The sequence below is a fragment of the Chrysochloris asiatica genome, unplaced genomic scaffold (assembly GCF_000296735.1).
Source record: "Chrysochloris asiatica unplaced genomic scaffold, ChrAsi1.0 scaffold00091, whole genome shotgun sequence".
Classification (NCBI taxonomy): domain Eukaryota; kingdom Metazoa; phylum Chordata; class Mammalia; order Afrosoricida; family Chrysochloridae; genus Chrysochloris; species Chrysochloris asiatica.
This window is the reverse complement of record NW_006408609.1, coordinates 7,826,229-7,842,689: the sequence shown is the minus strand read 5'-3', so window position 1 is coordinate 7,842,689 and position 16,461 is coordinate 7,826,229. Positions and strand designations below refer to the sequence as shown.

The 16,461-nt window shown below is 37.3% G+C and overlaps 1 protein-coding gene across 1 annotated transcript in view; it reads left to right on the top strand.

Moving 5' to 3' along the window:
* The window catches only part of SAMSN1 (SAM domain, SH3 domain and nuclear localization signals 1), an 84,437-nt gene extending 68,435 nt beyond the window's left edge, over positions 1-16,002 (top strand). The window contains exon 8 of the mRNA XM_006866442.1: positions 15,803-16,002. Within this exon, the coding sequence (XP_006866504.1) occupies positions 15,803-16,002 (200 nt within the window). The remainder of the gene's footprint in view (positions 1-15,802) is intronic.
* Positions 16,003-16,461: the final 459 nt, after the last annotated feature.

The following is a 16,461-nucleotide window of genomic DNA, read 5'->3' as shown; positions in this document are numbered from 1 at the left end:
CCTGTTTTCCCAAGGGCTAACTTACTTCAGTTTTCCATCTCAGAAAAATGGAAGTTAATATTTAAATGATAATGAAACCTTGAAGCAGCATGACTTCTTGAAAAAATGTAGGCTATTGTGTCTGTTTTGTAACAGGGTAGAAAAGGCATGAGAACTTGCAGAAGCTTAGTTTTCAGTCATGAACCAGTGACCAGCTGAGACCCAGTGAGTGGTCCAGTGCCAAATGTTTGTGTTCAATTAATCTCTTCCTTATCAGCCAACCATTTTCTATACTGAGAAAATAGAAATACTTTATAGATGATATAATATTAGTTTTTGTTGCTGTTAAGTGCCATTGAGTAGGTGCCGATTCATAGAGGCTCTGTGAAGGGTTTCCTAGGAGCAGCTGGTAGGTTTGAACCACTGATCTTGAGGTTAGTGGCCCGGTGCTTATTCTACAGTGCCAAACCAGAACTCCATATAATATTAGAGTTGGATTTAATTTTATAAGCCATCTGACCCAAAGTCTTCCTTTGCAAGATGAGGATACTAAAACCAGAGTATGTTAGTGGCTTCCAAGTTCATATATCTAGAACTCAGTCTCCTGAATATATTAGAAACTCTTTCTAGTATGCCTATTTCTCTGAAACAAAATATAATACCAAAAAAGCATGCCGTAACATTCATTGTTTGATATGAAAAAGAATGCATCCCCAAATTATAACCCCTTATAAAACTTTGGAGTCCTGGTGTGGTGCTATAGAAGAAGCACTGGACCATAAGGTCAGTTTGAACTGCAAGGTACATAGTTCAAACCCACCTGCCGCTCCTTGGAAACCCTTTGTAGGGTTGCTATGAATTGGAACCAACTTGATGGTACTATACACCAGCAAATAAAACTTTAGAAAATTATACTTGAAGGTCATTAGAAGTTGATCACTTAATAACATCAAGTAATGTATACACTTATGACACACAAAGCCAGATTCTGGAGAAGAAAAATGGAAAAAAATGCAGATTTGACCAGTGTTTGTTGTCAACACACAATCCTGAGATTTTTCTTATTTTAATCTCACATTCTAAAGTAGTATTAAAATATACATGTCAAAAAGATGCATATTGCATGTTAGACTGTTCTGACTGAAAGCTATTTATCTTATATGAAACTGCTTTGCTAGAAAAATAAAGAAGAATGACTTCCATTTGTTGATAAGATGGTGAGTTCTGATGATTTGGCATCATACTGCTGAATGCTTATTTTTATCTATTCTCTTCTCTGTGAATCATATCTTCTACAACCATGCTGAAGATTAAATGCACAACCTCCATGTATTTTGAATGATAAAACCCTTGAATGTAGGGTTATATAAAACTGAAGCATTATTAAAAACAAATGCATGCCATAGTCATAGGTTAAAAATAGTTGACTTTTTGAGGGGGAAGAATGAGGTATATAAATAGGCTAGAATTTTATGTATGCATTTTATTTTGATCATTGAATATTGTCAGTAGTTCAGGGAATGTCAATGAATTTCCAGTATAGGACCTTGTTGCTTGTTAGGCTGGGAACTTGGAAAGCTTTGCTTTGTTGATTATTCAACACACACACATAAAGTACAAATTGTACAGAGAAAACACCTGTCTTGGGGATAAGAGTTGAAAGTTTGACATAATGGAGAAAAGACCACAAGTCGAATGTGAACTTTTACTGTGTTGAGAGGGACCAAGAGGATATGGGATCAATTTTATTTACTCTTAACCCAAATAGATAGCATTCTACTCACATTGACCTTGCAAAGGTAAACTGGATTAAACTTTTTAAGTCATAACTTGACAGGAGGTACCAATACTCTTCCAAGAGACTGAAGAGCTGGCGAGTAGTGTTGCAGCTGATCTCGGGATTACCTCAGGAGGAGGAGAACTACTTTGAGGTTCTCCAATCTGGCAAGGCCAGAACAGTTACTCTGCATTTGCTCCCATGTTGCATTAAAGCTGAGCAGACATAAGTCACTGGCTCCCTCAACTGGGCATCTAAATGAGGTTAGAAGGAGCAGAAAAATTGGGGTGAACCTCAGCTCTTGAAGGAGCAAAAGAGGAGAATATGTTTATTTGTGCATATTTAAGGTTTCATTATGATCTGAACTTAAAATTAGTTTGTTTACTTAGAGTAAATGTTACCAGCAAAAAAAAACAACAGAAGCATGTGTGTGTGTGCATGTGTATTCAATTCTGTAAACTCAACTTTCAAGACTCTTTTGCCACTTTGCCTTACTCTGAGATGCAGAATAATGTAGTCAATGGCTGTTTACAGCAAATATTTTCTTTGTTCTACACTTGTTCCTTTTCACCACATTTATAAACTCCTTGATGCGTCTTAAAATAGTGTTTATGAGAATGTGCACTACTGCTCTTGGGGAAAATGGATGACAGGAATTTTTCATGTTCTTTCTCATACAGGGATAAATACAATTTAAATGGGAAAAATGATTTTTAGTAACAAGATAAGCCAACTTCACTAGGATCTGTATAAAATAAGCACTAGACTGTGAACCACAAGGTCAGTGGTTCAAACCCACAAGCTTGAAAATCCTGTACAAGGCGGTTATGAGTCAGAAATTACTCGACATCACTTCATAACCACAACAGCAATATACAATATATATTGCACACCCACAACCTTTGATTATAGTGTCAAATGAAGAGAAATGGTAGGTTATATGCCAGCCAGTAGGCACCAGCTGTGGTCACAGCAATCCCTCATTGCTCAACCATTCCCAGTTGTGCCTTCCTGACTGTCTACCTGCCCAAAATGATACAGAACAAATGGCAGGGCCCAGCCAGGATTCTGGAACATGAGCTGCCAGCAGGAGAGATTTGTAGCTCTGCCAAGCAGCAGTCCAGCAGTTGGCCTGACAGTGTGCCAGGACAGGCTTGTGCCCTAGCCCCTGACATGTGTACCTGAGATTTCCAACCCACTTGCCATATGATTTGAATTTAGACTGAAGAACTTTATAGCTTTTAATAAAGATAGGATAACAATCTACATATACCAAGTTGAGAAGGCATACTCACTTTCTGCTTTTATGTAATTAAAAATATGTATTTAATGTCTATATCTTTTTATTGCTGTTTGGTCTTATGTAATTGAATACCTTCAGAAATAGTTTTGAAGTTACCACTTAAGCTCTTGTTTATGACAGATACCATATTCCATATTACACAAAGTACAATTAAATAAAACATAAGCATTTTTACTCTTCTAGGAGAGTGCAAACCATAAAGAAAAGAGTTCACAGATGTTTAAACTCAGTCACCTGAGAACTTTGTAATGACTGTATATATAGGGTACTCTCATACTTGTTTTTATATTGCACTGTGATTGTACACTAGTGATGACTTTAGAATGATTGGTTACTCTAGACAATACTGAATCCTCTATTATCATTTTCCTTTTCCAAAGACCCTGTTCAAGCAGTTTGCATCCAGACCAACCAAAACCCAAATCAGTTACTATGGAATCATTTTTAGCTCATAGTGACCTCATAGGTCACAGAGTAGGACTGCTCTCCATAGAGTTTTCTTGTCTGTGACCTTTGAGAAGTTGATCCTAAGGCGTTTGTTCCAATAAAGAACCTTGTTGTTAGGTGCCTTTGAGTTGTTTCCAAGTTGTAGCAGCACTTTGCACAAAAGAACAAAACACTGCAAGGCTCTGCGCCCTCCTCACAATTGTAGTTAAGCTTGAATGCATTACCTCTGCCACTGTGTCAACACATGTCATTTGGGGTCTTCCTCTTTTTTTACTGACCCTCTGGTAATGAGGTAGTTATGAGTGAGGCTGCTAACCTCAAGGTCAGCAGTTTGAAACTACCAGCCGTTCTGCCGAAAAAGATGAGACTTTTTGGTCCCGTAAAGATTTACAGCTTTGGAAACCCTATGGAGGGTGTCTATGAGACAGAACTGAGTCCACAGCACACTAATACCACCACTCAACCAAGCATAATGTTCTTCTCCAGGGACTGGTCCCTCCTGATAGTGTGTTCAAAGTATGAGAGACTAAGTCTCATCATTCTGTCTACTAAGAAACATTCTAGCTATACTTCTTCTGACACAGGTTTATTTGTTTTTCTGTCAGTCCATGGTACTTTTAATATTCTTCTCCAACAACATAACTCAAATGCATCAGTTCATTTACAGCTTTCCTTGTTTATTGTCCAGCTTTCACGTGGATATGGTGGTGGTGGCTGTGTGCCTTGGAGTTCGTCCTGACTCATAGCGACCCTGTACAGGGTTTCCGAGGCTGTAAATCTTTACGGGAGCAGAAAGCCTCATCTTTCTACAACGGGACAGCTGGTAGTTTCGAACTGCTGACCCTGAGGTTAGCATCCCGATTCGAAACCACAACGCTACCAGAGCGCTCCTCACCCTTTAATCAACTTGTAGTCTTCTTGCAAACATTTGTTAACCATTCACTAGATGCAAAACACAGGAGTCCCTGGGTGGTGCCAACAATTAGGGCTTAACTACTAACCAAAAGTGGGTGGGGCTTTGAGTATTTTAGGTTTCCTCATAGCGTAGTTGTTACGAATCGGGCTGCTATCCTCAGGGTCAGTAGTTCAAAACTACCAGCTGTTGCGCGGGAGAAAGATGAGCCTTTCTGCTCCCGTAAAGATTTACAGCCTTCTCGGAAACCCTGTATAGGATTGCTATGAATAGGATCCGACTCCATGGCACATAACAACAAGCCCCACCCAGTTTTGGTTAGTAGTCAAGACCTTAATTGGAAGACAACTGTCTGGCCGACTGATTGGAAGAGATCAATATTTGTGCCCATTCCAAAGAGAGGTGACCCAACAGAATGCGGAAATCATCGGACAATCTCTTTGATATCTCAAGCGAGTAAAGTTTTGCTAAAGGTAACACAGAAATGGCTACAATCATATATTGACAGAGAACTTCCAGAGGTTCAAGCTGGATTCAGAAGAGGCCGTGGAACGAGAGATATCATTGCTGATGTCCAATGGATCTTAGCTGAAAGCAGAGAATACCAGAAAGATGTTTACCTGTGCTTTATTGACTATGCAAAGGCTTTCGATTGTGTGGATCATGACAAGCTATGGGCAACATTGAGAAGAATGAGTATTCCAGAACACTTAATTGTACTTCTGAGAAATCTGTACCTAGACCAAGAAGCAGTTGTTTGAACAGAACATGGGAACACTGAAAGTTTTAAAATTGGGAAAGGTGTGAGACAGGGTTGTATTCTTTCACCATATTTATTCAACCTGTATGCTGAGCAAATAATACGAGAAGCTGGGTTCTATGAAGAAAAACGTGGCATCAGGATTGGAGGAAGACTCATTAACAACCTGCGATATGCAGATGATACAACCTTGATCGCTGAAGAGGACTTGAAACATTTACTTATGAAGATTAAAGAGCACAGCCTTTGATATGGATTACATCTCAATGTCAAGAAAACAAAAATCCTCACCACTGGACCAATAAACAACATTCTTATCAATGGAGAAAAGGTTGAAGTTGTCAAGGACTTCATTCTTCTTGGATCAACTATCAACACTCGCGGAAGCAGCAGTTAAGAGATCAGACGACGTATTGCATTGGGCAAATCTGCTGCACAGGAATTTTTTAAAGTGTTGAAGAGCAGAGATGTCAGCTTGAGGACTAAGGTGTGCCTGACCCAGGCCATGGTGTTTTCAATAGCCTCACATGGATGCGAAAGCTGGACAGTGAATAAGGAAGATCGTAGAAGAATTGATGACTTTGAGTTGTGGTGTTGGAGGAGAATACTGAAAGTGCCATGGACTGCCAAAGGAACCAATAGATCTGTTTTGGAAGAAGTGCAGCCAGAGTTCTCCTTGGAGGCCAGGATGGCTAAGCTTCGTCTCTCATACTTTGGACATATTGTCCGGAGAAAACAGTCGCTGGAGAAGGATGTCATGCTGGGTAAGGTGGAGGGTCAGAGAAAAAGAGGAAGACCCCAACAAGATGGATCAGTCAGGTGGTATCATTGATGGACTCAAGTGTGGCAGCGGTAGTGAGGTTGGCCCAGGATCGGACATTGTTTCGTTCTGCTGTGCCTGGGGTCGCTATGAGTCAGTTCTGACTCGATGGCACCTGACAACAACAACAAAACTTGGGGACGCCTGTGTTTTGCATCTAGTGAATGGTTAACAAATATTTGCAAGAAGACTACAAGTTGATTGAAGGGTGAGGAGATTCACAAATTGCAAATAAATATTTTATTTTCTGATTAAAAGAAGTAAGCATTCCTGCAAACTGCCTCTCACAAACAAATTTTTGTAACAGCCCAGGGGGTATTCTTATGTGTTGATAAGATATATATTTTATACATGTGCTAACTGTGTGTGCATAAGCATAAATCAATGTAATATTGGGAAGAAAATAATCTCAAAAGCTATCAAAGTTTTAAAAGTGCTTACTTTTGTTTCCAGAAATTGCAGTTCTGATTTTTCCAATGAAGTTCAACAAACAAATGTGTAAAATATTAGCCGTTATAGTTCAAACTAAAAACCATAACCTTCCATCAATAATTAATTTCCTAAATAAATTAAGATATAGTCATATAATAAAACTGTTAAGAAAATATTAGAAAACTATACACCAATAAGATGTAGGAAATTCTTTATTTTTTCAAATAACAATATTTTTTTAAATTTGAAATTGAGTAATATTTTAATCATATCAATTGGTAGAACTAATTTAATATATAAGAAACATGAAACTGGCTTGCTTAGACTCCCAATTAAAGAACACAAATGATAGTTTTTACTTTTTAATATGAGTAAAAAAAGTTAGGCTGTTCAAACCCACCAGCTGCTCCTTGAAAACCCTACATGGAGGTACTATGTGTCAGCACCTAACAGTATTTAATAACAACAGGAAACCAAAAGGGAAGCATGGTGGCTCTGTAGGATAGCTACTAGACTATGAACCACAAGGTTGCCAGTTCGTGTCCACAGCCACTACACAGGAGAATGATGAGGCTTTCTGCTTCTGCAAAGATTTCCAACCTATACAGGGTGGGAAACCTTATACAAGGTGGCTATGAGTTGGAACTGACTCGACAACACTTAGGAACAACAATATAATGAGAGTTTTAGATTTTGTTTGGTCTTTATCAACATAATCAGCCAAGTATGATAATAATTCAACTGAGGACAAATATCCACTGAAACCACAGCCTTCCAAGGGGGTTTATTGTTGGGTTATGCAGGGTAGTGGTCTAATGGTCTTGTTCATATTGGTGTTGAGTTGTTGTTATCGTAAGTATGCCAGCAGAGTGAAGTGGAGAATGCTGTAGTTGTAACTGGACCTATCTCTTGGCATACACCTCATAAGAGTGTAAACTAACATGCTCAGATACAAAGGACATTAAGATGTGGACAAAGAAAGTAGGGACAGCTATTATAGCTCTGCAATGGCTCAGTTGTTTTCCCATGAAGCAATTGCTGACTTTATTTTGTTGTTTTTTTTTTTTTTTTAAGAGAGGGTTAGTATTCAAAGTAAGTGAATTCCAAGTATTCACTACACATAGAAAATTTAAGATTTTAGATAATTAAAAGATCTGCTTAAGATGCAATAACTGATAGTCACTAAATGTTTCTCTTGTAGACAATACTACTTCTAGACAAATAAAGCAATAGTTAACTGGATAGTAGGAGTGCTTGGGTTTGAGTGATTTAAGTAGGGCTACTTCATGAGGATGACAGAGTCTGGTGGGTATGGCACTGTGGGTTAAATGTGCTAGACTGCTATGTCTGTTTGAACCACAAGGTCAGTGGTTCAAGCTCACCAGTTGCTCTTCAGAAACCTTATACAGGGTCATTCATTATGGGTCAGAACCGACACAATGGCACTTAACCACAACGACGACATGAGGATGAGGTTCTGATTTATTCTAAGATATGTATGACCCCTGGTGTGGTGCTATTTGATAAGCATTGGACTATGAACCACAAGGTCAACAGTTCAAACCCATCAGCTGCTCCTTAGAAACCTACACAGAAACACTGTGAGTTAGCATTTACTCAACAGCACTTAACAACAATAACAATAATAAGTAATGTACGCCTAGTTTTTCCACTGAGCAAATAGCACCAGCTTAGAGTAAGGAGCTCTGGTAGCATAGTGGTTATGAGTCAGGCTGCCAAACTCAAGGTCAGCAGTTCGAAACTACCAGTGGTTCTGCGGGAGAAAGATGAGGCATTCTGCTCCCATAAAGATTTACAATCTCGGAAACCCTGTGCAGGGTCACTATGAGTTGGAACCGACTCCACGGTACTTAACAAGAGTCAATGAGGAGGATAATTCATAGATCCAAGATGTATCATTATTTTAGCATCAACAAAATTCCTAATTTGGCTTTTTGGGTTCTGTTGAAAGACAACAAAACTTAAGTGTTTTATTGTTTTGTTTTTAAAATCATTTATTAAGCACTTATTTCAGCCAGACGTTTTCCTGTGTCTTCCAGGTTGCATTATTTTATTGCACTTGGCTCATACCTAAATAAAATAGTCACATGAAAACCTGAAAGATTTGTCAAAAAAACCTGTAAAAGTCGAGGGAAAACTAGTATTTTTCATTTTTAAGATGTGCTTAGCTTTCTAATCTATGAACACAGGCAGTACGGGAACTTTTTCTCAGAATAAGTTTCTACTATGATTTTCTTAAAGCTTTCTTCACTTCTAGAATAATTGAGATTGCTTTTACTTAATTAAGTGCTACAGCTCCAAAATATTTATCTTATGAATAGTTATATTAGTTGTCGTCTATTTTAATTACTATGCCATTCTTTTCTGAATCGATGACTATCTTAAAATATTTGAATTATGGACTACATCAAATTCCATAAAAATTTGAGTAAGAAATAAATGGAAAAACATTTTAGTAGTCAAATTTGTACATCATAATAAAATATTTCCTAAATAAATTTATCCTTGATAAGATTATTTTATTATAAAACAGAATTGTTTGGGGTAACTATCTAGCATTTCTTTTAGGCCTTCTGTTAGCTGGCAAAAATAAGAGTGGGCTTTTTTCAAATTATGTAATAATTATCCAATATAATTGGATTTGTAAATGTACATCTTTTAGAATATGTATAAGCAGTTTTGAGGATTTATTGAAAAAATGATAGCATTTTCTTTTTTCAAAAAAGACAATAATGTTACAGCATTTATATAAACTAATAGATACAGAAAAAATATATAAATTTGCAGTACTTCTTTATATTTGTGAATTTTTTGTGTAGATATATATGTTTATACATAATTTTAATGGACGAAAGGAGACCTGGTGGCACAATTGGCTGCCAACCAAAAGGTTGATGGTTCAAAATCACCCTTAGGAGAAAGACCTAGTTGTCTGCTCCCATAAAGATTACAGCCTAGAAAACGCTGGTATAAAAATTTGTACTCAGGTACCTTATGGCAAGTGTGTAGTTTTATAGGCAAACTTTGTATTATTTCAATACATTACTTGCTTCATTAGCTCAGATGATTTGACCAGGGTACAACACTGATAAAGGTTAACGTTTCCATTTCTGGGTAGGTCAGTGAGCTTTAATTTCTTTCATGGTCACATGAAAGGAATAAATGACTTAGAATGTAGATGCATTCATGTGAATTCATCACCTTTGCTGGAAAAAGCCCAGAGTACAAATCCTAGGGTTATGCCAATCACTATGTTATTAGTGTCAAGATGAAAAGAAACAAGGAGGAAGGAAATCTTGACCCTCCAAATGCCAAAACTGAATTCCACACAGCTTTAATTTCAGTAATATAAGATAATGACTTACTTTTCTTTTTATAGTTGCAGTTGAGGGGCTCCAGCTGATCACCTGCCTGAAATTATTGCAAACCTGGTGGGAAACAGTTGGGATGGCATAGTCATGTTTCCATTTCACTAGGAAATCATTTAGCAAATTACTGCTCTTCTGTAAATTACTCTGCTGCATAACTTTCATACTGAGAAACTATTTTCTTTTTCATTAAAAAATGCAGATGAAAAAATTCTATAATAGATTACCTGCATTTAAAACCCACCAATTCCTAGAATTTAGAGAATGTGATACGGCATTTCTTGGGTGGACTTAAAAACAAATGTATTTTATTATCAATATTAAAAATTACATGGTGTTTGGTGGTTATGTACCGTGGAGTCGGTTGCAACTCATAGCGACCCTGTACAGGGTTTCCGAAGCTGTAAATCTTTACAGGCACAGAAAGCCTCATCATTCTCCTGTGGAACAGCTGGTAGTTTTGAACTGCTGACCTTGCAGTTCGCAGCCTGATTCATAACCACTATGCTATCAGAGTTTCTTCATTTATTGCTTGTTTACTTTGGTACCCTTTGTAATGAATGTATGGAGGCTTCCCAGGGCAAATACCAAGTTCCATACTAAGTTTTAGAAGTGAAAAGAACTAAAGTTCACAAAGATAATGTTCTACATCCTAGTTTGGGATAGAGTCTTAAAAGCTTGTGAGTGGCCACCTAACATACAACTATCGATCTCTATTTGTGTGAAGGAAAAGAGAATGAAGTAAATCAAAGGCTCAAAACAGAAACTAGTCCAAGAGATTAATAGCACATATGACCACAACTTTGTCTAACTTGATACAAGAGAATTAGACTGTGTCTGGCTACCACTACCGAGTTTTCTGATCAGGAACATAGTAGAAGGTTTCATATAGAATGGAGAAAAATGTAGAACAAAACTCAAATTTCTAAAACAAGACCATACCTACTGAACTGATAAAAATAAGAAGAACCACCTAAGACTCTCATTGTAAGATATCCTTAGAATTTGGAAGTAAAGGTATTTCTGTATGACACCTTTCAGCCACATAATAAATTGGCTTATAAAACAAACAATATCAGGATATGGTCCCTTAAACAATTGACTTCACCCACTCTTAACTTACTGACATGGTTAGATTCTAAAGCCCAGGTCTTTATGTGACAATAGGCAGACATGGAGGATATCCACATCAGATGACAAAATGGAGGATAATTTCATCATTACATGATGCAGCCAAATTAACACAAACCACCACAAGCAGTGTGACTTTGGCCTAACACTTCAGTGTTCCTCTACCAAACACCATAAATTTGCGAAATAGTTGGATAGTAGATTTTTTACTATTGTTGAAAATGTGACATTCTGAATAATGAAATAGTTGATAAGTGAGGAGTATGTGTATGAGACCCAACAGTCAACATTTACCCAAAGGAAAGATGAAAAGACAAGGAGGAGAAGGGAAACTAGATAAATGAAGACAGAATAAACACATTGCAAATAATGGGAATGCTGACACACTGTAAAAATTGTAACCAATGGCATAGAACAATTAAAAACAAATAAAATTGTTTAAGGGGAACCTAATTTGCTGAGTGGAAATCATTGGACAATCTCTTTGGTATCACATGCGAGTTAAGTTTTAATAAAAGTAACACAGAAATGGCTGCAAGCATATATTGACAGAGAACTTCCAGAGGTTCAAGCCAGATTCAGAAGAGGCCGTGGAACGAGGGATATCATTGCTGATGTCTGCTGGATCTTGGCTGAAAGCAGAGATTACCAGAAAGATGTTTACCTGTGTTTATTGACTAGGCAAAGGCTTTCAATTATGTGGATCATGACAAGTTATAGACAACATTGTGAAATATGAGCATTCCTGAACATTTAATTGTGCTCATAGGAATCTGTACATGGACCAAGAGGCAGTTGTTCAATGAGAACATGGGAACACTGAATGGTTTAAAATTTAAAAAGGTGTGTGACAAGGTTGTGTTCTTTTGCCATACTTATTCAACCTGTATGCTGAGCAAATAATCCAAGAAGCTGGATTATATGAAGAAGAAAATTGCATCTGGTTGGAGGAGTCATTAACAACCTGAGATATACAGATGATACAACTATTATTGCTGGAAGTGAAGAGGACTTGAAATATTTATTGATAAAGATCAAAGACCACAATCTTTAGTATGGATTGCACCTCAATGCAAAAAAAAACAACCAAAAATCCTCGTCACTGGACCAATAAACAACATTCTTATTAATGGAGAAAAGATTGAAGTTGTCAAGGACTTCATTCTTCTTCGATCAACTATTAACACTCATGGAAGCAACAGTCAAGAAATCAAACGACATAATTGCATTAGGCAAATCTGCTGCACAAGATCTTTTTAAAGTATTGAAGAACAAAGATGTCAGCTTGAGGACTAAGGTGCACCTGACCCAAGCCATGGTGTTTAAATAACCTCATATGCATATGAAAGTTGGACAGTAAATAAGGAAGACCGTAGAAGAATTGATGCTTTTGAATTATGGTGTTGGAGGAGAATATTGAAAGTGCCATGGGCTGCTAAAAGAACCAACAGATCTGTGTTGGAAGAAGTGCAGTCAGAATGCTCCTTGGAGGCCAGGATAGCCAAATTTTGTCTCTCATACTTCGGACATATTATCAGTAGGGACCAATTGTTGGAGAAGGATATCATGTTTGGTAAGGTAGAGGGTCAGAGAAAAAAAGGAAGACCCCCAGCGATATGGATTGGCCAAGTGGCAGCATCAGTGGGCTCAAGCATGGCAACAATTCTGTGGTTGGCCCAGGACTGGACAGTGTTTTGTTCTGTTGTACATAGGGTTGCTATGAGTTGGTACCAACTTGATGGCACGTAACAACAACAACAACAATTTTCTGTACAAAGGTTCACCTTAAACACTGTAAAATACTATTTAAAAAAATAAAGTGAATTACTGCTAAGTAAAACCCTCAAAACCTAAAAATAGTTATGACTGATAAACATAAGATGCTTCATAGTAGATAAAATTTGAAAATAACTGTCATGATAGTTGTATATGAAAATTAAAGCTCATTATACCTAGTACTGGAGTCCTGGTGTGGCGCTGTGGGTTAATGTACTAGACTGCATAGTTGGTTTGAACCTCAAGGTTGGTGGTTCAATCTCACCAGATGCTCCTCCGAAACTCTATGCAGGGTTGCTATGAGTTAGAGTCAACTCGATGGCACTTAACAACAACAACAAATCTAGTACTGGAGTCCTGGTATGGTTCTGTACAATAAGCACTAGATTGCAAAGTCAGTTTGAACAGCAAGGTCGGTGGTTCAAATTCACCAGCTGCTCCTTGGAAACCCTATATGGAGTTGCTATGAGTCAAAACCGACTTAAGGGCTTAAGAACAATAACATGATCAGAAATTACTCAATAGCATTTAACAGCAACAACTGGACTCTGGGGCTGCTAACTGCTAATTTGCTTAGATGCTAACCAAAAGGTTGGAGATTCTAGTCCACCCATAAATGCTTCTAAAGAAAGTCCTAGTGGTGTATTTCTGAAAAATCAGCCAATTAAAACCCTATGAAGCATAGTTCCACACTGACACACATGGGGTCACAATTTGTCGGACTCAACTCAAGGTCAACTGATTACTGGTTATGCCTAGTATTAGTTATAGATCTGTTACTGTTTTGTTACAACTTTAGCTGTACATTCTAGTATCAGTACTAGTTAAACCTGATACTAGAATTCACAGTTAAATAAAGTTATAACAAAGGCAGAGAAAATTCAGAAAAATGGCATGAGTATGATTCCATTGTGGTAAATAACAACCTTGAGGAAAGGTTAAAAAAAAAACTATTATCATTCATTCTGAACATGAGTAGATAAAGAAAACATTTTTTTTGGTCAGTTTCTTGCATCCTTTCTCAATCAGTGTTCCTTAGCTAAATAATAGAACACAGAAAATGATTTGTGTTACTGTTTTCTCAACTCTCCCATGGCTGCTACATAGCAAGTACAATTCTAATTAAATTCAAAACTGCTTTAGGGCACCAGGTCTTAATGCTCTCTTTAATGTAGGCTGAGAATAATTAGATACGTAGTAGCCATAAACTAAAGCTGGCAAGATATCTGGGGCCTAGAGAATGCATTTAAAAAGGCAAATACATGTAGGCAACATAAAGGGTGGCCACTGATTTACAGCCTCAGAAACCCTGAGCAGGGTCGCTATGAGTCAGAACTGACTCCACAGCACATAGCAATAACAACAACTGCCATCTAGTTGATTCTAACTATGTCCACTACCATTGAGTAGCTTCTGACTATAATGACTCTATATAGGGTTTCTAAGACTGCAAATCTTTACGGAAACAGACAGTCTCATCTTTCTCCCTCGGAGCAGCTGGTTGGTTTGAACAGCCGACCATGCAGTTGGCAGACCAACACCTAGACCACAGCACCACCAGGACTCCTTAGTACTATAACAACTTTAGAAAAGAAATTTTACAATGTCCTTCTTCCAAATTGGGATTTGCATTATTCTCACTAGGATGGCATGAAGTGCTTAGCTCGGAAGGAATAAATTTTGCCCCACCCCATCACCTTCCAATGTGAATGTAGAAAATGGAGATGTCCCAAAGCAAAAGGGAAGCTGTTCTATTATAACTGAGAGGTGGTGACCTGAGATTCATGGCTTTGAGGAATATAGCTCAAGAGACAGAGAAACTCCCACCTACTGGTATCAGGAAAGGAATAGAAAGGGACAGCACAGAGATAAGAGAAAGCTGATGCTAAAGCATTCTTGAAAAGAGTAAAACCATAACTTTATGGCAGTTTAGGTTCTTTGGAAATACCTTTGGTTTCTTCTCCAATAATGTTTTCCCTAAAACCTAGTGCTTGTTCAATCTAACATACTGCTGCTTTGTTGTTGCTGTTGTTAAGTGCCATCGAATCAGTTCTGACTCATAGTGACCCTATATAGAGTCTCCAAGGAGCAGCTGGTGGGTTTGAACTGCTGTTTGTCATAGTCCAGTTCTGATCCTACAGTGCCACACCAGGAGTCCAGCATACTGCTTTGTTGACACTTTAGTACCTATCTGAACACAGTAGATTATTTTTCAGATCTACGGGAGTCTGGTGGCTTCATGATAAGCAATGTACCACAAACCACAAGGTCTGTGTGCGATTCTAGCCTACCAGCTGCTCTGTGGGAGAAAGATGAGGCTTTCTGTTCCCATGAAGATTTAAGACCTCAGAAATCGTATGCAGGGTTACTGTGAGTCAGAACTGACTGGATAAAGCTTAACAACATTTAGGCCTACAGTTAAAGATGGGGAAGACAAACTACATATTTATAAGGCAGAGTCAGTGAACATTTTGGTTTTTTATTCTCTCAAGTCAACCTGGTTTCTTATTCCTATTTTTCTAATCAATGCAAACAGTGGAAAATTCTGGATACTTACAGGTTTATTAAGTAGGTCCCAGGTAATTGGGTACATTGTTGCCTATAGAGATCTTTTATTCATTAATCCACATTCGCATTTTCTGGAATTGTTCACAAAGCTCACTATATTGACTTGGATTGTAAATTTAAGCTACAAATGATTTTTCTAATGATACTTTAAGGAATATTTGGACAAGGCATCAGTCATACTGTGGATACAATCTGTTTTCTTTGGCAACTTATTATTAATGTAACATGAGAGCCCATATTGATCTTCACTTATGCAGGCAGTTCACATGAATGTCATGAAACTGCAAATGAGCAAGTCAAGGAAAACTCTGGCTTCTAATAAAGCAGCAGTTTAATATTTAAGTGTAAATATCTCTTATAATAAAGAAATCTATTATTTTTTTACTTGCAGATGTTTCCATTGTAATGATGTCAAGATTGGAATAGTTAAAATAGTATATAGTGCTTGTAAATAAATTAGCACACAAATAAAATGTGTCTAATTCCTGCCCTGTTTTCCATTTGCAGCTATTCAAGAGCAAGAAAATGAAGCTGTGTCCCTATCCTTAAGCCCAGACATCTTAAATAAGTCACAGTTAGATGACTGCCCAAGAGACTCTGGCTGTTATATCTCATCAGAAAATTCAGATAATGGCAAGGAAGAGCTGGAGACTGAAAATCTGCCTGCCATGGTACAGAAGATTACTATTACAGAGCCAAGTGACTGAATACACATTCTTAATTCTAGATCGACAGGTTTTTTCCACTTAAGCAAGTCTTGAGCTAAAAGATTAAATAAAAAAGGGCTATTTGTAAATACTCCCCAAAGTTAGCATGCTTTAGTATAAATGATTGTACATAAAAGTTCATATTGCTAACGTTGTCAATTATTGTAAATGACATGTATATTATTTTAAATGCTAAAACCAATATCTCACTTGCCTGTATTAGGAAAGGTATAGTGTCTTTTGGTATGTGTAACATATGTTTATTTACATTATTATACAAGTACAATAGAATAAAATCTGCAAAAAAAAAAAAAACAAAACAAAAAACCAACCACCCTACTTTTATCAGACCTGCCAGTTTTAAATTTGTATATATTACTAAATAGATAGAAATAGATAACATCTCTGCTTAATCAATTTGCCCAAGCAGTATCTATATTCATTTCAATATTTTCTGAA